Below are 25,177 nucleotides of genomic sequence, written 5' to 3' on the forward strand. Positions count from 1 at the left end.
AGGAATCTCTCACTCATTCTCTGTCTTCAGTCCTATGATTAGAGGTCACATTTACTGGACTCCTACTAAGTGTGTGCCAAGCACAGCAGTTTACAATACATCTCATGAGATGTATATTTCTTATGCTCATTTATAAGTTTAGAAACTGAGACTCAGGAAGACTAAGTAACCTGACCAATATCACTCAAGTAGCAAGTATTAGATCAGAGTTATAAACCCATGACTGTGTCTAAAAATAAAATATACCAGCATATCTAGCAATATATTGTCCTGGACCATTTCTTCCGTTGTTATATTGTTCCATGGAGCTGTCACGCCTTTCTACTGTTATTTCACTTTTTGCATACTTGTATATATTTTCCTAATTAGATGTTAAGTTCCTTCACAATAAGAGCATATATTTATAAAAATTTTATCCTCCATAATTCCTTATGCAAATAGATAACACAATGAATGCTTATTTATTTGATAAGATTTACTTTAAATATTTCAAATATCTGATTTAAAATATACAGTACCACTTTGTTTTACTTGATCCTTTTATAACTAAATATCTCATTTATTTCTTGGAATTTCATGATACAAAAGACTTAAATCTGAGCAAAGCTTGACTAATCAAAGAGTCTCAATAAAGACAACTGATAGTTATTAATGATTTCCATACCATAGTTTGGCTTACATTTTTGCCTGGAATCTGCTTTTACAGGAAATATATCTCTGCACTTGGGATTGGTTGACACCATAGATGCTGGTCCATGTGAAGGTCCCTCCTATAATAATTGTCCAGAATGTATGTCTTTGCAAAGGATTAGGATCAAAACTAAATGAAAAGAAACAGAAAACAAACCTGAAATATCAGCAAAAAACTACAGAAAATTCTCCTAGAATATTTTTTGGAAGCAAGCAATGTATACCTACACAAATATGCATACAGATGTAAATATGTACAAATTCATTAAGCAATAAAAAATGCAGAAATATTCCTAACTTAAGTTCAATGAAATAAAAATGGATACTTTCAGAGAACTAGAAACTCTGGAGGGGATTAAGGGAAAATGAATGTTCTAATTATTCTGAGCTTTCATAAAAATTGTTCTGTGACCTTAGAAATTGTTATTTAAACAACTCTACTAAATAAATAAATAATTTTAAAAAACAAGTCTGCTATGCTATAATCAGAGAAGAGCATGAAACTAAAAAGAGAGCAACAGAGAAATTCTTTAGTGCATAACAGCAATAGGTATGGTACTGAAATGAACATAAAATTGATACATTTTGCATATATAATTTCTCTTCCAGCACCTGTACAGTCATACTTCTAATTTATATTCAAGCTTAAGAACTCAGTTAATGCAGTTTAAAGATTTTCATGTTCTAAAATTACCATGGCATTATAATCATGCTTTCTTAAAATCTTGTGTGTCCTGCTCTTCCCCAATTGAGGAATGGAATTATACCCAAGCTAGGACAATTGGGGTGCTCTTCCTTAGAATCTGAATCTTGAGGTTAAAAAAAAGATTACTGAAATAGTTGAAATTAATTCATTATAATTCAAAATATTTCTGCAAGTTAACATGTTGTCCCTGTCCAATCTCTGAAAGGCTCTTCTTAACCATTAGCACCATTTTCACCAAACCAAAAAGAGCTACCAAGTTAGAAGTATTTTTTCTTTCTTCTTGCCAGTGATTTCAGGTTGCCTGTCTCAAAGTAGGGCTGCTTAAAGACGAAATTAGCCAGTCCATGTAAAAATGAGTTCCTCTTCATGTTGAACATAACAAGAATGATATTACTGATCCACAGTGGAAGTTGTTTTAAATATTCTTTTAAGTTGTGTGGTATATTTGTGATGAAATATCTGGGCTATTGGTCTTTCTCTAAGAAGCCTACGTAGCTGTTTAAGATATGTTAAATCATACAATATACTGACTTGAGACATTAGTCATAACTCCCTAGTCAATTCTCTAGAAATAACATATAATATTATAAAATATTCATACACATATACAGTTATGAAATGTAATAATAATATACCATATATTGCCAGGGCAATATCAATAGAAAAATTCTCTATGCTGCTTGAAACAAAAAGCTGTCAAAATGACAGGGTCTTCTAGTGTTTTTCTCTTAAGAGGTTTCTTTTCTTATTTCTACACTATCTCTTCCTGAATTACTCTATTCTACCCTTTGACCAGTTCCAGATTTTAATGTTTGGAAGAAAAACACTCCTTCACTATCAATCCTTTCTTAGGAGAAAGCACCATCCTAAGTACCAGGTAACTAACTATCTGACTGTTTTAACCTGTTAAAGACCTTATGGAAACCCTTTACACATTAACTTGTCAGCTTCAATTTTTTGTACCACATTCTTAGCCATCTATTTGTGTTCTGATGTAAATTTACTATTTCAACAATGAGATTATTTTTACAGAAAAATAAAAAAATAAAAGGTGTGTTCTATTGACCAGAAGGTAAACAGCAACTTACTTCCAGAAGTTTAATCTTCCACCATTATAGGAATCATTTAGAATAGTGCTGATCCCACCTTGAATCACCGTAGCCTGTATAATCACAGATGCAAATCCAGCCACCATGATCCCTACTTGAAAAACATCTGTCCAGATAACTGCTTTAAGACCACCCTTTGAGGGAAAAGTATATTAGGATTAATGCTTGTATCAGACATTATTAATCATCTACATGCTTATATACTATGCTGGACAAAAATAATGAAAACATAGATCTTGGCCAAGGAATACACTTAAGGTGGTAGATAGTAAGGTTGGGAGAACCTTCAAAAGAAAGTGTGATTTAAGCCAAGGCTTCAGACAGAAGCAGAGGCAAAGATGAAGCTCATCCCAGAAGATAAAGTAGCATGGGCAAAAGTATAAATAAGTCCAAGTACATGACATGTTGAGTGTGGCCAGATAAATATTTTGAAGCAGAGTGAAATGGTATAGGGATATTGCTGGGAAGAAAATTCAGAGTCAAATTGCAGATGGCAATATCATAGATTTTATCTTACAGGCAGGGCTGATATGCAATCAAGTATGCAAATAGAAAGTCATACCAGTTTTTGAAATACTAAAATTGTTTTGTACTAGCCACTGCCAAAAACTTCCCAAGTGTCTCCCTCCAGTCCCTATGCCCTTGGCTGAACTATTCCCTCCCTGAGATCCCCATCTTCTAAAACATCCAGCAACTAGAGTCATAAGACTTAGTATATCAGATATGCCATAGAGTTGCACCACTGCTTAGGGACTAGCATCCAAAATCAGTGTCCATACTATCTGGTTGTGATATATTTCTACTATGATTCCTGCCTATAGGCTATGGAAAGTTATCTTGGGTTTCTTTTTTTTTTTTTTATGATAGTCACAGAGAGAGAGAGAGAGAGAGAGAGGCAGAAACACAGGCAGAGGGAGAAGCAGGCCCCATGCACCGGGAGCCCAATGTGGGATTCGATCGCGGGTCTCCAGGATCGCGCCCTGGGCCAAAGGCAGGCGCCAAACCGCTGCGCCACCCAGGGATCCCTATCTCGGGTTTCTAAGCTGAGGAACAATATGAACACAACTATAGTAATTTAGCAACAGTAAGGCTGAATTAGGAGACAAGACTCAGGACCACTGCAATGGTTCAAATAAAAGACAAAAGTTTCAGTTATGATCAATGTAAAGTTGAGAGGCAGGAGAGGGAGAGCATGTATGAAACCCAGCTTGTAGAATACAACTATTGGAATTTGCAATTTTGCAAAACAAGTGGGTGAGTGAAAGAAGTAATGTTCTTGTCATACCAGCGTGCAGTAGAATGTGCAGACCACCCCTGTTGCAACTACTGCGCCCCACAGATCAAATCCTGTGACTGCAAAAAAGAAAAAAGAAAAGAAAAATGCACGCATAACTGTGAAACATGTAAAATAAAAATACTTCTCAAAAAAATCATCAGTAGAAATCTATATCATTTATGGGGTACCTATCTTTCTACTTTCCTCTCTACTCTTGCCTAAAACTAGGCCCAAATCTCATAAAATGCCCCCAAACAAGTGGAGTTTAAAATTTTACTCAATGAGTTAAATGGACCTGGTTTCTATCCTCAGAGACTATATCTAGATCCAAAATTGGCTAAATTAAATACATGAAAAATCCTTTATGCTATAATAAAGCTATGAAACAACTTGATACTATGAGGTAGTTATCCAGACTGAACTGGGTCATAAAGTTTGTGTCATCATGGTTCAAATAAACACACTATTCTACCAGACAAGTTGTAAATGTTACTAAGATGGAACCAGGAAGGGGAAAAGTTGTATAATTTGCTACCATTTATCTAAGAAGTGGAGGGCATATTACATTCTTTTTAAATGGAAGGACAATAGCTTTGCCCACAAATGTGATAATCTAGATAAAATGGACCAATTCCTTGAAAGACACAATGGGCCAAAACTCATGCAAGAAGAAATAGATAATCTAAATAGGACTATATCTATTAAAGGAATTGAATCAATAATTAAAAACCTTTCAAAACAGAAAGCTCTAGGCTCAAATGGGTTGACTGGTAATTTCTATCAATTTAAGGAAGAAATTATACCAAGTCTCTGCAATCTCTTTCAGAAGACAGAAGCACAGGGAATACTTCCTAACTCATTCCATAAGGCCAGGGTTGCTCTAATACCAAAACCAGATAAAGACATTGTAAGAAAACTACATACCAATATTTCCCACAAACACAGTTGCAAAAATCCTCAACAAACTGAAGATTAGCAAATTGAATCCAAAAAGAGTATAAAAAGAATTATACACCATGACCAAGAGGGATTTATCCCAGGTATGCAAGGCTAGTCAAGTATTTAAAAATCAATTAATGGAATCTATTATATCAACACACTGAAAAAGAAATATCACATGATCATATCAAAAGATGGAGAGAAAGCATTGCACAAAATGCAATGTCCATGATAAAATCTCTCGGTAAAACTAGGAATAAAGGAAAAGTCTCTCAACTTGATAAAGACTGTCTACAAAAATCTTACAGCAAGGGCACCTGGGTGGTTCAGTTGGTTAACCATCTGCCTTTGGCTCAGGTCATGCTCCTGGGGTGCTGGGATTGAGTCCCAGGGTGGGCTCCCTGCTCAGTGGGGAGTCAGCTGCTCCCTCTTCTTCTGTCCCTCCATGGCCCCTGCTCACTCACTCTCTCTCTCAAATAAATAAATAAATAAAATACTTTTTAAAAAATCCTACAGCTAACATCCTGCTTAATACTGAGAGACTCCAACCTTTCCAACTAAGATCAGGTACAAGAAAAGGATGTCCCCTCTCACTGCTCCTTCTTAACATTGTGCTAGAAGTCCTTACTAATGCAGTAAGGCAAGAAAGGAAACAAAAGGTATATAGACTGGGAAAGAAGAAATAAAACTCTCTCTGTTCACAGATGACATGATCATTGATGTAAAAAAAAAAAAAAAAAACAATGAAACAAAACCCTGGAACTAGTAAGTGATTATAGCAAGGTTGCAGGATACAAGATTAATATACAAAAGTCTATTGTTTCCCTATATAATAAATTAGTCCTGAATGTGTGACATAATCCGTAAATTTAAGATGTACCTTGACTCAAAGCCAGGGCAAAAGCACACCTGGAGTAACTTGGATGTGCACACATTGTGCAGTGGACACGTAAAATGGTACAACCCAGTGTCTCTTATATTTCATACACGCATCTGCCCTGTTCTGGGTCATAACAGGTGTATGTTTAACTACATGGGTTCAAGGTAGAAATAGAAATAAAAATGTGTCAAAAGCAGATCTCCAAACACAGGCTACCAGGATCTACAGGATGACCAAACCTGGTCTTGTTATCCATGAAGGCGACCCCACTGCTGATGATGGTGATGTTGCCATGACAGAAGGGATGTCATCTCTCAAAGGGGATGACAACAAATCACGTGTGGAAGAAGTAGACTAAGTGCTGCCCCCCCAAATTATTTGTAGTTGTATTCAATCTCTTTTCTCTGGTAATATATTTTCAGGGATGTTTTTATTTTATTAACATTTTAAAAATCTGATAGGACGAGAACTATTTAAGGGGAAGATAAGATTTCTATGAGTGTGATGCTGTGATATTTAGGAACTTAAGCACAGCTCATTTTTCGTTCCTAGTTCCACATTGGCTTATTTTAACAAGAGGAGGTAATATTTGTTGTAAGATGTATGTAACCTAATGCTAATTGTGTGGTCTAAAGTGTTTATCAATCAAGCAGATTCCTTAGTAAGACCAAATTTTTTGTCATTGAGGTGGTCTGAGCTTTACCATGATATCTAAAAGAAAAATATTGGTTAAAACAACTATTGCTGGCTAGGATCTACTTTTTTAAGTCTTCTATCCAGGCATCAAGAAACTAATATGTTAAACTGAACCAACTTATAGCAACAAATGAATCTCAGAAACATTTTGTTGAGCAAAAGAAACCAGTTACCAAAAAAAAAAAAAAAAAGGCACTATATTATTCCATTTACACAAACTCTAAAGGACAAGGAAAACCAATTTAGGGTGATAAAAATCAGAAAGTGGCAGCTGGGTTGGCAGGGGGGATTTATTATAAGGAGGCACAAAAAAGTCTTCTGAGATTAGAAGTTGAAAATGTTTGTATTTTGAATTGGGTGGTGATCACACAACTGTATACAATTGTTAAAGCTCGTCTGACTGTACACTTAATTTCTGTGTATTTTGTTATGTATAAACTGAATCTCAACAAAAAATGGTTTTTAATTTTAAAAAACAAGAGGGGTCCCTGGATGGCTCAGTCAATTAAGCACTCTCAGCTCAGGTCTTGATCTCAGGGTTGTTAAGTTCAAGCCCTGCATTGGGCATCACACTAGATGTGGAGCCTACTTAAAAAAAATTTAAAGCAAGAAAGAGGGGTGTTTGGATGTCTCAGTCGGTTAAGTATTTGCCTTCAGCTCAAGCCATGAGCCAGGGGTCCTGTGATGGAGCCCTGCATCATCCTTCTCCCTTTCTATCTGCTCCTCCCCGCTTGTGCTTTCTCTTTCTGTCAAATAAATAAATAAAATCTTTTTTTAAAAAAGCAAGAAAGAGAAACTTAAGAGACAAATCAACTAATTGCAATTACATAAATTTGCTTGAATCCTGAAACTAATAAACACTGAAAAAAATCAGGGAAATCTGAACACCGACTTCATTTTGATATTTTTAAAAATAATGTTAGCATTTTAGATATGAATATGGTATAATTGTGCTTACAAAACACATCCTAGTACAAACTTTCAGTTATAAAATACATAAGTCATGGAGATGTAATGGACAGCACAGTGACTATAATTAATAATTCTGTATTGCGTGTTTGAAAGCTGCCAAGTGGGTAAATATTAAAAGCTCTCATCACAAGAAAAAGAAGTTTTCTAACTATGTATGAAGATTGATGTTGACTAGATATTGTGGTAGTCATTTTGCAATATATACAAATCTTGGATCATTATAATATAATACAGTGTTACGTGTCAGTTATACCTCAGTGGAAAAAGTTAGCATCTCCTTATTTTTAAAAGATTTTGAATTCAGATGAAACGATGAAATGCTTCAGATTTACAGCAAAACAATCTAGTGAGGGAAACAGTGAATTGAACCAAGAGTTGATCATTTTTAGTGTAGACTTAAAGGTACGTTAGAGTTCAGCATACCATTCTCTTTTTTTCCAGTGTATGTTTGAAGTTTTCTATATTTTTTTTAAAAAAAGGTTAAAAAGAAGTGATTGGACCAAGAGAACATTAAACAACTTTCTATGGAGCATCTTTTGCACACCAAGTACTACATTTATGCTCGTGCATACTTCCTCGGTCACAGTAAAATATACAACTGATATTCAAGTGGTAATAATGCAGTCTCTTGGGTCCTAATTCCTAGGGAATGGCTCAATAAATTGATAAGAACAGAGTCCTTGATTTCTTCATAGATGCCAGAACTGTACTTTAAAACCCTAAAGTCACATCTTTAATTACACTTATAGCCAATAGGTAACTTATGAAGTTTATGGCTCAGTTCTTTATACATGAAATGATCCCTTCATGATGTTGGTAATATTGACATGGAACATGCCTGACATTCAGAATTCAAGAGCATGTTATATAATGGAATTGTCCTTTGTAATGATACTGTTGTACTTTATAAACTCAGGTAATAATTACTGTCTACCTAACAGGAAAGCAAGAAAGAGTGTGGATTTAGTGGGGCTTTTCCATTTTATATTAACTCCAGGAACTGCATCACATTTTTCCCATCAGAGTCCACTTGTCCATTTTATAAGGAAGTTTTAGAGATAAACTCACATCAGATTGATAAGAATACAAAGGATATGGGGTGCTCCCAAAGCCTTTTAAGGATATGACTAACAGGCACCTTTGCCTCAGTGAACTATTCCAGTGGCATGGCTTTGATCTGCCCAAATCCAGAGTAGAGTAAGTAGTATGTTGGTTAGGACCGTCTTCATCCATTTGTTTAAAAGGACACCATCGCCATCTTTCATTTTTTGTCACTAAGAGTGATCTGATATTTCAAATCGCATAGATCTCCTTCCCTTGCATTTTGGACCACATGAGAAATGAGAATAAGAAAAGCTCTCTCCCTGCCAGATTTTATGATGGAGCTGAGTAACACAGAAGCCTTTTGATTGCAGCTCCAGATTATAGCCACCAAGGAAGAAACTGCAGCCATTCATGACTTAGACCATAGTGGGTATTCATCCTGAAGGAATGGAGGCCTGCCCTTCTATTAATCATAGGTCTTTTGGAGCTATCAGTCCAGGAACCCAAAGAAGCTGCTACAGTAAACAATAAACTCATCTTGCTCCTCCCCTCAAGCTGATGCAGGTTACTGGAAACATTCCTCCATCTCCCCATCTCCCCAAAGTGAGAATAAGTTCTATTAAAAATGACCCCCAAAATGTGAGTGACATAATGGGTAATTCTAAAGTGTACCTTGATTCAAAGCCAGGGCAGGGGCATAAATAACGATTCCAGTATACAGAATCTACGGAAAAAAAGAAACCAAATAAACTGTATGAATTATAAAAAAAAAACACCAATTTTTTTTATAAACTCAATAATGAATTAAAACAGTAGTTTCAGTATACTTAATAAAATTTGTTTGTGACTTAAAAATGTTATACTCCTTTTCTGTTTGTGATGTGGTCATAGGTCACGAAAATCTCATATCACCAACTTTGTTAAAATGATGGACTTTTCACGTGGTGCTTAGAGCAGATAGTCACTGATCCATCACCTTAAGCTTAATATCAATTCTCCTCAATGCAAACAATTAGAAAGAAAGAATACAAATTTAAAAGGAGATGGTCCCTCATTCATATGCTTTCAAACTATTATTAATCACTATGTAACTAATTGGAAAAATAGTGAACATTTTGGAAACCAATATTAAAAAGTTTGCATGCTCATTAATTAAACAAAAGTATACATTTGCACTAAAAAAATCCCGAAAGCCAACAAAAACTGTATTCCATCTTTTCTATATTATATATTATTTTTCACTCATACATCTAGCAAATATTTATCAATCAGGGATACAGAAGTATGATAAATATGGTCTTTTTTCTCAGAACATAATTTCTATTGCATTTGATCTTGCAAATATATCATATATATTCTATGTGATTTACTCTATAAAAACATATTATTGTCCTATGGTTCTATGTTTATTCTATGAAAACATATTATGAAAAAAGCCATATTATATAATACTTGGATGTATGGTTATATTACATGGAATATCAATGGAAGTAAGTCCTTCAAATAGGAGATGCTAAAGCTTTCCTCTTTTTTGCAAGAATGAACTAGCATTCCACAGTCCTTATCCCGACCAAGTTGAAGATTTGGAAACGTGACCACAGAACATCTTCCTGACAGTTGTTCCCCACTTTTCATTGTAGGAATTTCTTTTAAAAAATGATCCAAAGAGGGTCTGAACAGTCGGTAAATGCAAACTACCACCCTCAGTTCTGTGTCAGAACCTCTACCAGACCCAAAGAGTTCCTTGCTTTTACGCCAGAAGCGTTAAGGACCAATATAAGTTATGCAATTTACAGAAATATAAAATAGAGTCAAGTTAAATCATTTACAAATGCTTAGGTAGCTTGTGTTTGGGGAAGTGAATTACAAATAGGGACGAGAACAAACAAGAACTCCTTCCTGGACCTGCATTATCAAACCCATCTCTAAAGCCCGCAGCTGCCAAGAGGAAGATCAATATGAATGACACAACAATCATGACAAGCCTCTGGCAACCCGGATGAGAAGCAGAAAGTGTTCTCTGTCACTGATTGCTTGGCAAATCTTTGCTTTCCATTCTTGTCAACCAGTAAATCTATACTTACATATCCTTGTACTACTGGATTGCGTCATTTAAAAACTTTCAAACTTTAAAAACCTCAGAGTGCAGGATTCTGTTGTCTTACACTCAGTAACTCCTTCAATCAGGGCTTAAGTTTCCTTTTTTTAAAGAGTACTGATTTTTTTTTTAAGTATGCTCTTGAGCAAATGAAATTATATCCTATTGTCTTCCCATGTCAGTTATTATTTTTCAAACCTGTTACTAAACATGCTGCAAAAATACTATGAAACTGTACTAGTTGCTTTCTCTTTGTTACGATTCCTACTATCAGCTACCTCAGCTCTTTGAAACATCGTTGTCATCTTGGCCGTGACAACACCTCAGTCACTTTGGTGGGAAGAAGAGGAGGAGGAGGTGGGATAGGAAAAGGCACATGCTCCTGAAGCAACATCACTATTGTTTGATTAATGTAATATTTAGCATTCCCTTAAACCATCATTTTTTCCAGGAAGTGGGGCATTTGCTGAAACACTCTTTCATGATCTCAAGGGTTGACACAGTGTAACGATGAGTGTTTTCCCTTTTTTGGTTTCCTCCTATTTTTAACACCTCTTTTTTTATCCTTCATGTGTAAGCTTAGCCTGGATGCCTTGGTTGACGACATTTTAGACAACAAAAGGTAAAGCAAGCTCGTGGAGAGTAACTTACTGTTTGAACAATGAAGAGGACTGTTCCACAGAGACGAACACATTTGTTAAATCGAAGCTCTAAATACTGTTTCCAAAAAAAAAAAAAAAAAAAAAAGGAAAAAAATGGTTAATACGTGAAAACTTTACTTACTCTAAAAAAAAATTGGCTGCGTAAGAAGGAAAAGGGTTAGAGATGCAAAGCAACTTCAGCCATCAGAAAGAATAAAATCTTGCCATTTGCAAGATGTGGATGAAACTAGAGGGTATTATGCTAAGTGAAATCTGTCAGATTTCAGAGAAAGACGAATACCATATGATTTCAATCGTATGTGGGATTTAAGAAACAAAACAGATGAACACAGGTCAAGGGAGGAAAAAATAAAATAAGATAAAAACAGAAAGGGAAGCAAACCATATGAGACTCTAAACTATAGGAAACAAATTGAGGGTCGCCGGAGGGGAAGAAGGGTGGGAGGATGGAGTAAGGGGGTGACGGTCATTAAGGAGGACACGTGACGTGAAGAGCACTGAGTGTTAGATAAGACTGATGAATCATTAACTTCTACCCCCGAAACTAATAATATACTCACTATATGTTAACTACATTGAATTTAAATTTTTAGAAGAGAAATTTTAAGCAACTTCATAAGGGATTTGTCTTCCATATTCCTATGTCATGTCCTGCTATTTTTCTTTACATACAGCAAAATTTACTCTTGCTTTAAATTATGGTTCACTGGGTTTAACACACACAGGACAGTTCTCTTGCCCTCAGAGAACTGGACAGTTCTCTTGCCCTCAGAGAACTCTGGTATGTTGTTTCTTTATGATCATACTTCCCTCCAGCCCCCAAACCTTGGCAATCACTGATCTGTTCTCCATCCCTAGTTTTGGCTTTCCCAGAATATCAAATAAATGGATTATATTCTGCATTTTTAGAATGAGCAAAGCACTGTTCTTCTTTTTTTCTTGGTATCGACTTCAGACACCTCCCTGATTCACTTGGGAATCAGCCATTTCCCACAGCAGGCAATTGTGATGGACTTGTCCATTGAGGTGCCCTGCCTCTTCTGACCCAGGGAGGGTCACCTGACCCACACTCAGCCAATTGGCTCCTCTTTCCAATGGGTATTTGGATCTTGGAGGTAAAATATAAAGAACAAATGATTGGAGCAGAAGTAGACTGATCCTGACAGCGGCCTCAAGAGGCTTCTCTGGCTTCTGTCCTTTTCACAGACTATTTGTTCAGTTTTTCACTCTGTTCTATGGGCTATCCCAATATCCTCCCAAATAAATTATTATTTTTTTTACTTAAATCAGCCTGTCAGTTTCTGTTCAAAGCCAACAACCCTGCTAATTTTTCCTATTCTCCTTGACATCTGCTATATCTTAAAATATAGTCTGCTCATCTCTTACATTATATATCATAATATATTATAGAGCTAGAATCATAGAATTTTAGAGTTAAAAGGAAGCTAGGATCTCAAATTTTCTTTAACATGAATATTATTACTCCCTTAGAATTTTAAAGCTGAAAACAGTCTTTTCATATACCATGGGGGGAAAGGAAGGAAAAACTGACATAAGTAATAATCAGGGGAAATGACACCAGATGTTTTTGCTCTCGAATCACAGGTGAGGGCTATAGAGTACTCGTTGTGTACACTGGACGTTCTCCCAACAACCCCGAGGCCATTATACCTCTTAGCAGGGAGGGCACCGGAGATCAGAGAGAACACCAAAATTGCAACCTAACAGCTCTCAGAACCACAATTCAAGTCTAGAGCCGTTCAATGCCCAAACCTGGGCAGGGAACAACTATATTATTCTAAATAAATAAGTTAGCACACTGACCATGGCTTTGAGTGAGTAGGTGGCACTGACACACAGTGGGACCTTCCAAAACAATTGACAGGGAAAAAAATTATACACCACAGTGTCATGTTTAGGAGGAGTTCCAGCCCTCCACCCAGTCCCCCTCATAGACGGCACAAGCTCGGGGTAGTCACTGAAGATCTCAAGCTCCTCCTCTTAAAAATGAGGATCACAGTATTAATTCTTTTCCCTCTTACTTTGCAGGGGTTTGGAGGCTCTCAAATGATATAAATGGATGGAGAAATATCATAAACTATTATTCAAAACTAAGATATTAAGAAGTTGGTATCCAGGGACGCCTGGGTGGTCCAGTGATTGAGCATCTCCATTAGGCTCAGGGCATAATCCCAGGACCTGGGATCAAGTCCCACACCAGGCTCCTGTTAGGAGCCTGCCTCTCCCTCTGCCTGTGTCTCTGCCTCTTTCTCTGAGTCTCTCATGAATAAATAAAATCTTTTTTTTTAAAAAAAGAAGTTGGTATCCAAATCCACAGGTATACTTAATTCACAATTATAAGCATACATATATATTAACATAACTACATATGAATAATATATACACATAAATATAATCCATATATATACATATATATGTGCACACATGTATACATACACATACACATATATTCTGGAAAGCTCAGTTCCAACAAACAGATTTCATGGATCCAGAAAGATCCTGCAGAAGCAGGGAATGAAACTGGATTCCTGCATCATACTACTAGTCTGTAGGTCTGCTAGTGGATAAACATCTCTCAGGCCTAAACTTTGAAGACAGGGATAAATAGATGACAAATGTGCTCTGAACAGCCAATTCTAGCTAAAGAAACATAAGATTTCTTAAGTTTCTTACAAAGAGATTTCGGAGTTGAGCAAGAATGCCAGGGTATCACTCAATGCTGGACTTGTTATTCTGTGTAAATGGTTCCACTCTCAGCATAAAACAAACAAAAAATATGCACAAGAAAGCGTCTGCAGTGGCCAACTGTCAGGGACAAAGCACGTGCTCAAACCTTGCTGACACCTGCTGCAGGGCACCCGCCAGCATGAACATGACTCTAGGTGTTCTATTCTGCTTCTCCTGTTCTCCCTGCATGTATAAGCCCTGCCTGGGGGGCATAAACAGACTTACCAAAGCCTTAGAAGTAGCCAGTAGACACCACTGCACGGCCTCCAGGCTACTTGGCCTCATCCTCTTCTGTAGCTTAACTGTATCTGCAGAACGGGGCTCTCCGAGGAACCCCCCCTCCTCAGGATCATTTTTGAGTACTGAGTTGGATGATGACCGTGTGTAGAACATGCTGCCCAGTGCCACATGTGTATTAAGCATTCAGTAAACATTAACTTTTTGCGACATTTTAGATGGAATCCTGCTAACAGCCTCCACCACGGGAGAAATGTGGGAACTCTGTTTCTGGTTTAGTTAATGTCGCTGCTCCGAAGAGGCATAGGTCAGTGCTTATGAGAGGAGCATTCACCTCTGGGGACTGAAGTCCTCTTGCCAGGTTCTTGAGCTCTTTCTGAGTCCTGGAGTTAGTTAACTACAGAGCAGAGCTCACAGACTCAAACTGCCTAAGGTAAGGGCTCATCAGGAAACACACACAAGTGAATCGGCCAGATGTTCGTATATTAAAATACTGGACTATCCCTCATATCCACTAAGAAATAAGTCCTCTCACATCTCCCTCCAAACCAAGTATCCCCTTCACCCCTCTCCCTTTCCCCTTTTGCATTTTTGAGGAAGACAAAATGAAGAAGACAGAGGTTTCTCTATCATAAGGCCAAAAAAAAAAAAAGTAACTAGGCACTGACAATGATGAGGCCTCAATGTAGAAATTAGCAGGGAGTGAGAGTCATGGCCTTAAAACTGGAGTTTCTGCACACAGGGAATGTGAGCCCAGTGTCACCAGGCTTCTAAATTTTCAAAAGATGCTAGAATCTGGAATTCTATTTGACCTTGCAACATCATAAATGTTAAATTAATTTTCTTTCAAAACACGGCAAGGGTCAAAAAAAAAGAGAACAGAGATTGGCCTGGAACAGCCAATTTGCCACCTATGAGTAAAACAGAGAAATTCCATCCTGCTCACCTCCGGGATGATGACTAAACTTTCCCAAACACAATGGGCAGAGTGAAGGGAAGGCACTGCTGCCCCACGGGTGCCTTGCCCTGGATGGCGTCACTATAGCCCAAGCACTTTGTCACCAACATTTGTGCCATTGAGGCCCCATGGCCAGCACCAGTTGAGCCAGCCTCATTAGGAAATCACCTTCCCGTGACTTAGAGGAGACAGTAACCTAAACTCAAAGACTGAGGTGACTGCTAAGAAGTAGCATCAGCATCCTCTGGATAATGACCTGTGAGAGAGGAAACTACACCAGGTTTGTCCATGCTGTTCATGGGCTAGTACCTCGGTAAAGGAGACCACGGAGGGCACTAAACAGGCCCCCTACTGCCCTGAGATTTTATTATCCCCCATCCCACACTCCCATTCCACAGCTCTTCTTTTTTAAGATTTTATTTATTTATTCATGAGAGACACAGGGAGAGGGAGAGGGAGAGGCAAGCTCCCTGTGGAGACCCTGATACGGGACTTGATTCCAGGACCCTGGGGTCACACCCTGAGCTGAAGGGAGGCACTTAACTACCAGCCACCCAGGTGCCATTTGATAGCTTTTTAAACTAAACCCAACATCTCCATCTTTGCAAAGCCCTTTCCTTCCAAAAACTGAAGAAAGACTATAACCACAGGAGACATGGTTTTCCTTCATCATCTTTCCACATTTGGAGAAGGTGAGGCTAAGAGCCCTGTGGCCAAATCCTCTGGGGGACTCCAAGGTGACCACCTCTGCCACTACCGCCACAAAAACTTTCAGCCAGCAAGCGTTTATCCCTCACTCGCTGGGCTGGAGACACTCCTGTGAGTGCTGCACTTGAGTCCCCTCATTTAATCCTCCCAAGGACTGGGTAGGGTCATTGGTATTATTTTCATTCTGGGATGAAAAAGTGGGCACAATGGGTCACCCAGGTGTACCCAGCTAGTGAGTGGTAGAATCTGGCCGCACACACCAGGTACTGAGATGGTTTAGGGCACCAAGGGAGGGGCGGCAAATTCTATTCCGGGTCCTGGGAACGAAGGACAATGGTGCCTGTGGGCCTGGGACAAGGGGGTCCCTTTTGACCAGGAGGGACTAAGACTTGAACAACTTGCTCTCCCCCAAATAAAAAGTTCTACAATCTTTCCCCTTGACTCTGAATCAAAGATGTTAAAGCAGACAAGGAATGGCCTTAGGGAGCACTAGTCGGAATCAGTCCCTTTACTTCGGAAGCCGCCCTGCTTCGCTGAGCTCACCTCCAAGATCCTGTCGCCTCTACCGGGCTCTACCTAAAGGGGAGGGCAGCGGAGGTGAGGACCTGGACGCGGAGAGATTCCGCTACGGTAGTGGGTCCCCCCTCCCCGGAAAATCCCCCCACGATCCTGAAAAGCCCTTCCCGACCGTCCACTTCGTCCCCAGCCCACCGTCCCCCTACCTCATAGGTGCTGGTGATCCCCAGCTTGTAGAACACCGGGAGGAAGACCTCGGCGCTGATGGCCACCACAAAGAAGTAGGTGATGGCGAAGATGCTGAAGATGGCCCCAAAACGGTAGACCTCGGAGGGGGTGCCCAGGACGGTGACGGCCGACATGAAGCTGGCGGTGAGGGACAACGCCACGGGCACGGCGGTCATCCTGCGGCCGCCCATCAGGAAGTCCTTGGACGTCTGCTGGCCGCCCCCCGCGAAGGCGTAGTAGATGCCGATGGCGGCCGAGATGAGCAGCATCGCGGCGAACACCACGTAGTCCCACACGGCGAAGCTGCCGATGCCCCGCGCCGCGCCCATGCTCGCCCTGCCGCGCTCACAGCCCGGGCCCCGCGGCCAGCGGCCCGACCGGCCCCGCGCTCCCTTCTTACTCCCGGCGCGGCGGGCGGGGCGGCGGGGATCGGAGGCGGCCGGCAGGTGTCGGACCCCGACCGGCCCCGCGCTCCCTTCTTACTCCCGGCGCGGCGGGCGGGGCGGCGGGGATCGGAGGCGGCCGGCAGGTGTCGGACCCCGACCGGCCCCGCGCTCCCTTCTTACTCCCGGCGCGGCGGGCGGGGCGGCGGGGATCGGAGGCGGCCGGCAGGTGTCGGACCCCGACCGGCCCCGCGCTCCCCTCTTATTCCCGGGGCGGCGGGCGGGGCGGCGGGGATCGGAGGCGGCCGGCAGGTGTCGGACCCGGACCGGCCCCGCGCTCCCTTCTTATTCCCGGCGCGGCGGGCGGGGCGGCGGGGATCGGAGGCGGCCGGCAGGTGTCGGACCCCGACCGGCCCCGCGCTCCCTTCTTATTCCCGGGGCGGCGGGCGGGGCGGCGGGGATCGGAGGCGGCCGGCAGGTGTCCGACCCGGACCGGCCCCGCGGAGGTAAGGACGCGGGAAGGCGCCGCCAGCGGCCTCTGCGCCCCCCCGCAGCAGCCGAGCTCCTCCGTCCGGGACTTCGGCGGGGCAGGTGCGGCTCGGGCTAGGCTGCCGGGAGGCCGAGCGCCGCGGACACCTACGGGGACTGGAGCCTCCGGTTGCGTCGGGCGTCGGATCCGCAGGGAGCGCTGGGCCTCCAGTGGCACCTGAGTGGACGCACCGTTTAAATAAGGCGGCGTGGGTCCAAGGATTGTCACGCCTGTACTTTTAGCTTTACAGTTCAACAGTCCGGGTTCTTACCAGAAGATACACCTAGTTTCTAGACCGCTTTATTTGATAAATGAATGGGCGATTCTGGTGACAGTGTGCGCTGAGTTGAGGGTCCCAGTTCTTAGGCAGGTAAGAGAACACAAAGGAGAGGAAGAAATCTGACCTATTGGTGGCTGTCTTTTCGTTCAGTAAACATTTCTGATCCTGAACAGTCTCTTCTAAACATAATTTCTATATTATTAATAGAGATAGTATAATAGTATAATTATAATAGTATAATACCTATTTAAGGAGCCTTTTTATGTGACATAGAACATGCTTAGCATCTTGTGCAATTAACTAGTGTAATTCTTACAATTACCCTTGAGGTAGGAATCATCTCCATTTTTCAAATGAAGGAACTGGCTTAGCAAGATGAAAACATGTGCCCGGGACACCCGGGTGGCTCAGTGGTTAAGCATCTGCCTTTGGTTCAGGGCATGATCCTGGAGTCCCTGGATCGAGTCCCGCATTGGGATCCCTGCACAGGGCCTGCTTCTCTCTCTGCCTGTGTCTCTGCCTCTCTCTGTGTGTCTTTCATGAATAAATAAATAAAATCTTAAAAAACAACAACAAAAACAAACAAACAAACAAAAAAGACATGTGCCCAAGGAAATGGTGACAATTAAGATTTTTATTCCAGGTCTGATAGCAGAATTTGTTCTTCGAATCACAATGCTATATTTTGTAGAGTTCAAATGTAGATAGATGTTAAAATGCAGACATAAATATGTACACTTAAATGAAGATGCTAAGATATGGAAAACAAGATCATTTCCAGTGATATTTTAGGTGGCTTGCCTTGAAATATTACTAACAATACCTGAGTCACTCTTGTAAAGCAATGTGACTCCCGGGTTTTTCCTGTAAAATAGACCCTCCAGTCAAAAGTACCTGGCATAGTTCTACTTCAGGCCCTCCTTGTTCATTGTCATACATCTTTATGATTTACCAGCTGATCCTTGGTAAACAATCCACAGAATGCATTTAACCCAAGCCAGTATGCAAAGAAAGCCATCTCAGATTTTATTTTTTTGTGAGCTGGCGCTATTTGTATAACATTTTCAAAGGGAAATAAAGAAGGAAATAGAAGCTAAAGCCAAGCAGTTCAATCATTTAAACAAATATGTGGCTTGGAATTATGTGCCAACTGTGTGAAATTTACTATCATTGCACTTATTATGACTCTCTTGGACAGACACAGCATTTTCTCCTGTTCTCAGTGCCTGGCACTCAAACTCAACAGGAAACAAGATCTCCTAATCCCACCTGCTTTACAGTACACCTGCTATACTCTCTCGACTATTTTAGCTCTCGTAGCATGTTTATACTCATTTGTTGGCCTTCATGGTAGTACAGTATTGCAGTTGTTTTGATTAAGGCTCTTAATGTAGGAGCATCTTATAGATGCTATGAGTCCAAAAACAGGAACTGGAAAGCCATTCTATATGCCAGCTTAATTTTTTCCCTCTTTTTCTCCAGATGTGTTCTCTGCATTGCCACAGGTACACGGTCAAAAATCCCCTTAATTCAGTGGACTGCACAGAATCATCAGCACCTTTGAATTCTAATTCTGAATCCCTGGATGGCTCAGTGGTTGAGCCTCTGCCTTTGGCTCAGGGCGTGATCCTGGAGTCCTGGGATCAATTCCCATCCCCACCCCACCCCCACCCTTACCCCCTCCCCACCCCCGGCATCGGGCTCACTGCAGGGAGTCTGCTTCTCCCTCTAACTCTCTCTGTGACTCTCATGAATAAATAAATAAAATCTTTTAAATAAATAAATAAATAAATAAATAAATAAATAATAATACCTGAGAGAAGAAATCCGTTTGGTGCAGCCTTGGTTACATGTCCCCAGACCTCTAATCTAATCTAATCTGATCCCTGTCTAGAAGAGCAGGGTTCTCATTATGGGCTGCATAGATTCACCCTGAGGGTAGGGAAGAGGGATTGGTTCTCCACGTAGGAGGGTGGTAAACTCTGAAAGGTGTCTCTGTTAAAAGTCTATGCCATTCTATTATCTCCTGTGGATGGAAGATAAGCTCCTTGGGAAAAGGGACTGTGCTTGCCCATCTTTGTAACCTATCCCTGTTTGTTACCTTAAAAACATGCTAAATCTACTGTACTGATCCTACTTTACGATGCTTGTTGGCATCCAGAATTTCCCCCAAAATTTCCAGAAGTGAAATTAGGAAATCTGAGAGTGATTCTATTGGATCCTGAATCCAGATTTACTCATATGCTTACCAAGGGGGGGGGGGGGTCCTCTTGTTTTTGAGAGGAAAAGTAAAGTGTTCTACCAATATACTTTTCTACTGTCTGCCTATTTACCTTGAAATAGCAATCACAATTCAGAATATCTTTTTAAATTGGCAAAGAAAGATAAAAAGCACACAATTTCCTCTAGGAGTACTTTCTTAACATCCTTCCACCTAGGAATATTGAGTAAAGTTGGAAATTTCAGTACAATTGCCATTGTCACATGATTTGTGTTGGGAAAGATGTATATGAATCAGTACTTAGCATCTCTATTCCCACACACATCTTTTTTTGTGTCTTTCTTATCTGAGTCTCACTCGAACCAACTCTATGTAATCAATTCTGAGTTGTCTTGGTAGGTACTTTTACTAAATAATGGGATCTACCAACCCAATACATTTAGCAGGAAAAGTCTTATCTAATGTCTTGGTATGCTTCCTGCTAAATAATAGGGGCTACGAAACTCTTCACATTTTTCCTTCTAGCAAACTGCCACAGCAGCTTATTAGTAAGGTCAATATTTGTGCTATCAAAGCCCAGATCCTTAGCCTGCTTTTCTTGCACAGACATTTCCCTCCTTTTGCTACTTGATTTTTGTTGTTTTCCCCAAGTCTCACCCTTTCCTACGTATGTATCTTTTATTGCAAGGAATCTCAAGTCTTCTTTTGGATACAGAAAATTATACACAAAGAAAGAAAAACATGTACTAAAATATATTCCTTGTACATACCCCAGTACCTCATAAATTACCACTAACATGGCATCAAAGGAGTAAAAATAGGTGTCAGCCCATAAGGACTGGGTGAAGGCAAGATGAGATGAACACCACAGTTTGGGAAGAATGAATGCAGACAGACGAAGGGAAAGTGACATAGGTTTCAGCTTTCCTCACTTGTGAAATACCTTGAGGAAAGGAAGCCAATAAGAACGAAGCAGTTTGTACAATAATAGCCCAAGGAAGAGTCAGAAATCGGAGGGGCCATATACTTCTATAAAGGTTGGGTATGAGGTAGAATGAAAACCCAGAAGATTCATATTAAGGAGTGCTTTGTTGACGGTATCTTTTGCTGTGCAAAAGCTTCTTATCTTGATGAAGTCCCAATAGTTCATTTTTGTTTCTCTTGCCTTCATGGATGAATCTTGCAAGAAGTTACTGTGGCCAAGTTCAAAAAGGTGTTGCCTGTGTTCTCCTCTAGGATTTTGATGGAATCTTGTCTCACATTTAGATCTTTCATCCATTTTGAGTTTATCTTTGTGTATGGTGCAAGGGAGTGGTCTAGTTTCATTCTTCTGCATGTGGATGTCCAATTTTCCTAGCACCATTTATTGAAGAGACTGTCTTTTTTCCAGTGGGTAGTCTTTCCTCCTTTGTCGAATATTAGTTGGCCATAAAATTGAGGGTCCACTTCTGGATTCTCTATTCTGTTCCATTGATCTATGTGTCTGTTTTTGTGCCAGTACCACACTGTCTTGATGACCACAGCTTTGTAGTACAACCTGAAATCTGGCATTGTGATGCCCCCAGGTATGGTTTTCTTTTTTAATACTCCCCTGGCTATTCGAGGTCTTTTCTGATTCCACATAAATCTTAAAATAATTTGCTCCAACTCTCTGAAGAAAGTCCATGCTATTTTGATAGGGATTGCATTAAACGTGTAAATTGCCCTGGGTAACATTGACATTTTCACAATATTAATTCTTCCAATCCATGAGCATGGAATATTTTTCCATCTCTTTGTGTCTTCCTCAATTTCTTTCAGAAGTGTTCTATAATTTTTAGGGTATAGATCCTTTACCTCTTTGGTTAGGTTTATTCCTAGGTATCTTATGCTTTTGGGTGCAATTGTAAAAGATACCGTCAACAAAACCCAAAGACAACCTACAGAATGGGAGAAGATATTTGCAAATGACGCATCAGATAAAGGGCTAGTTTCCAAGATCTATAAAGAACTTATTAAACTCAACACCAAAGAAACAACAATCCAATCATGAAATGGGCAAAAGACATGAACAGAAATCTCACAGAGGAAGACATAGACAAAGACATAGACATAGACAGAGGAAGACATAGACAATAAGCACATGAGAAAATGCTCCGCATCACTTGCCATCAGGGAAATACAAATAAAAACCACAATGAGATACCCCCTCACACCAGTGAGAATGGGGAAAATTAACAAAGCAGGAAACCACAAATGTTGGAGAGGATGTGGAGAAAGGGGAACCCTCTTGCACTGTTGGTGGGAATGTGAACTGGTGCAGCCATTCTGGAAAACTGTGTGGAGGTTCTTCAAAGAGTTAAAAATAGATCTGCCCTATGACCCAGCAATTGCACTGCTGGGGATTTACCCCAAAGATACAGATGCAATGAAACGCCCGTACACCTGCACCCCGATGCTTATAGCAGCAATGTCCACAATAGTCAAAGGGTCAACTGTATTCTTGTGGAAGGAGCCTCGGTTCCATCGAAAGATGAATGGATAAAGAAGATGTGGTTTATGTATACAATGGAATATTACTCAGCCATTAGAAATGACAAATACCCACCATTTGTTTCGACGTGGATGGAACTAGAGGGTGTTATGCTGAGTGAAATAAGTCAATCGGAGAAGGACAAACATTATATGGTCTCACTTATTTGGGGAATATAAAGGGGAATGGAGAAAAAATGAGTGGGAAATATCAGAAAGGGAGACAGAACATGAAAGACTCCTAACTCTGGGAAACGAACTAAGGGTGGTGGAAGGAGAGGAGGGCGGGGGGTGGGAGTGACTGGGTGATGGGCACTGAGGTGGGCACTTGATGGGATGCGCACTGGGTGTTATTCTATATGTTGGCAAATTGAACACCAATAAAAAATAAATTTATAAAAATAAAAAATAAAAGGAGTGCTTTGGGACCGGTAGTCAAGCAAGTGCCTCTCCCTTCTTCTTGGTGGAAAATTACAGATACAATCTGGAAAGGTTAAAGTAAAAAACAAACAAAAGCCTCTGGCTCAGGACACCTGTATCACAGCTTAAGGACTAGAGTGGGGCAGTTTCCTAGCGGACAGAGATTAGAGAAAATTTGTATAATGAATGGCGAGACACCCTCCCCATTCTTTTCTCTACGAGACTCCCAGAATGAGGACTCCCAGATTTGTATCCTTCCTCAGGCAGGATTGGAGAGGATTTTTTCCTGAGGTAACCAAGCAGCCCAAGAGAATTCTGGCATTCAGGGGTTCCATAAAAAAGCAGCCCGCCCGCCGCCCCCCCCCCCCGACCATCCTACAATGTTGCCCTCTCATCAATGAGCCCAGCCTTCGCACACTTTCCCATTAGTTTCTAGTGCCTCTTTCCTTAATACAAATGGATAGTCAGGGATCACTATCCATTAGAGAAAAACCCTTTGCATGAAAGACAGAGATAAAAACAAACTAGAAAAGAAACATTACAGAGTGCTTGGTGCTCAGTCGGTTAAGCATCCTGCCTTCAGCTCAGATCATGATCCCAGGGCCCTGGCATGGAGGGGTCCCTGCGCAGCAAGGAGTCTGCTTCTCCCTCTCCCTCTGTCCATCTCTCCTGCTCATGCTCTATCTTTCAATAAATAAATAAATAAATAAATAAATAAATAAATAAATAAAATCTTTAAAAGAAGATTTTACAATTTTAGGGTTTCCCTTTGCTTCCTGCATGGAGGAAATTATCAAAGGAAAATTCTAAAAAATTTCCCCCAAATCTTGAGAACATGATTCTTCAGATTGAAAGTATTCACCAAATATATAGATAGTGAATTTAAAAAGACCCACAAAAAGGAGCACCGTGGTGCCTACATGGGTTAAGCGACCAGACTCTGGATTTCAGCTCAGGTCATGATCTCAGGATCCTGGGATCAAGCTCCATGTTGGGCTCCATACTCAGCACAGAATCTGCTTGGGATTCTGTGTCTTCCTCACTCTGCTCCTCTCCTGGCTTGCAAGTACATGCACTCTCTTTCTTAAATAAATAGATAAATAAAATATTTTTTTGAAAAAAGACCCACATCAAGACCTAACATTCTGAAATGTTAGAACCTCATACATAGACAAGCCTAAATGGTTCTAGAGATTAAAAAAAAAAAAAAGAAGAAGTCACATACAGAGATCAGAAATCAGAATCGCATCAGATTTTTCAACAGCAACATTGTTAGCTAGCGGACAATAAAGTACCTTCAAAATTCTTTAGAAAATTATTTCCAACCTAAAATTCTACCTCAGTCAAACTGTCAAGCAAATGTCAGAGGACAATAAAGATGTTTTCAAATATGCAAGGTCTCCAAAATTGTATTCTCAAACACATTTCTTATGAAGCTTCTGGAGAATGTGCTCTACAAAAGCAGGGAGAAATGCAGAAAGAGGAAGACATGGGGGTGAGGAAACCGGGGATCCAGGGAGATTAGGAAGCTCTATGTGGAACATATCCAAGAAAAAAACAATGAAGCATATAGATCGCCTTACAGCTTGACCTTGATGAGGGAGGAGTTTTAAAAATTCTTTCAAAAAGTGGGAGTGATAAAGTGATGGCAGATACATGGAAAACTAAGCAAAATACAGTTGACTCTTGACCAATGTGTGGTCAGTTAGGGTCAACGCCCCTAACTGAATGGTGGAAATCCACAGATAACCTTTGACTCCCTGAATAATAGCCTGCTGTTGACAGGAAGCCTTACCAATAATATTAACAGTTAGTTAACATATATTCTGTATGGTGTGTGTAGATATAGATATAGATTATATACTGTATTTTTACAATAGGATAAACTAGAGAAAAGAAAATGTTATTAAGAAAATCATAAGAAAGAGAAAATACATTTACAGTACTGTTCTGTATTTTTTTGAAAATCTATGCATTGACAAGTGGATAGACACAGTACAAAGCCACGTTGTTCAAGGGTCAACTGTATTTCCTGCTAAGTATGTCAGGTTGTACAGATACCAAATTGGCAAAAACTACAGTCAAATAACACCAAGCATTGGTGAGGATGTAGGGCAGTGGGAACATGCAAACATGCATGCAATGTTGGTATGAATACTCTGTACAATGACTGGTAATATAAGGATGAAGGTATTCATGCAGTGTGGCCCCAAATTTTCACTTCTCGTTGTATACCAAGTGGAATTTACGTATCTGGGCACTGAGGAGTATACACAAGAACATCCATAGCAATAAGGCTTATGTGAAACTGGAAACAGTCCCAAAAGTGCATCCACAGTAACACGGATTAAGAGTTTGTAGTATAC

General features: G+C 40.3%; 1 protein-coding gene across 1 annotated transcript in view; it reads right to left on the minus strand.

The window, feature by feature from the left end:
- Positions 1-16,916, minus strand: part of SLC5A8 (solute carrier family 5 member 8) — a 63,109-nt gene extending 46,193 nt beyond the window's left edge. The window contains exons 1-6 of the mRNA XM_025439267.3: positions 16,446-16,916; positions 11,062-11,127; positions 8,985-9,036; positions 3,791-3,858; positions 2,485-2,639; positions 680-820 (exon numbers count right to left, since the gene is read on the minus strand). Of these exons, the coding sequence (XP_025295052.1) occupies positions 680-820; positions 2,485-2,639; positions 3,791-3,858; positions 8,985-9,036; positions 11,062-11,127; positions 16,446-16,796 (833 nt within the window). The 5' untranslated portion in view covers positions 16,797-16,916. The remainder of the gene's footprint in view (positions 1-679; positions 821-2,484; positions 2,640-3,790; positions 3,859-8,984; positions 9,037-11,061; positions 11,128-16,445) is intronic.
- Between the last annotated feature and the right edge of the window lie 8,261 nt (positions 16,917-25,177).

Source organism: Canis lupus, chromosome 15, assembly GCF_003254725.2.
Source record: "Canis lupus dingo isolate Sandy chromosome 15, ASM325472v2, whole genome shotgun sequence".
NCBI classification, from domain to species: domain Eukaryota; kingdom Metazoa; phylum Chordata; class Mammalia; order Carnivora; family Canidae; genus Canis; species Canis lupus.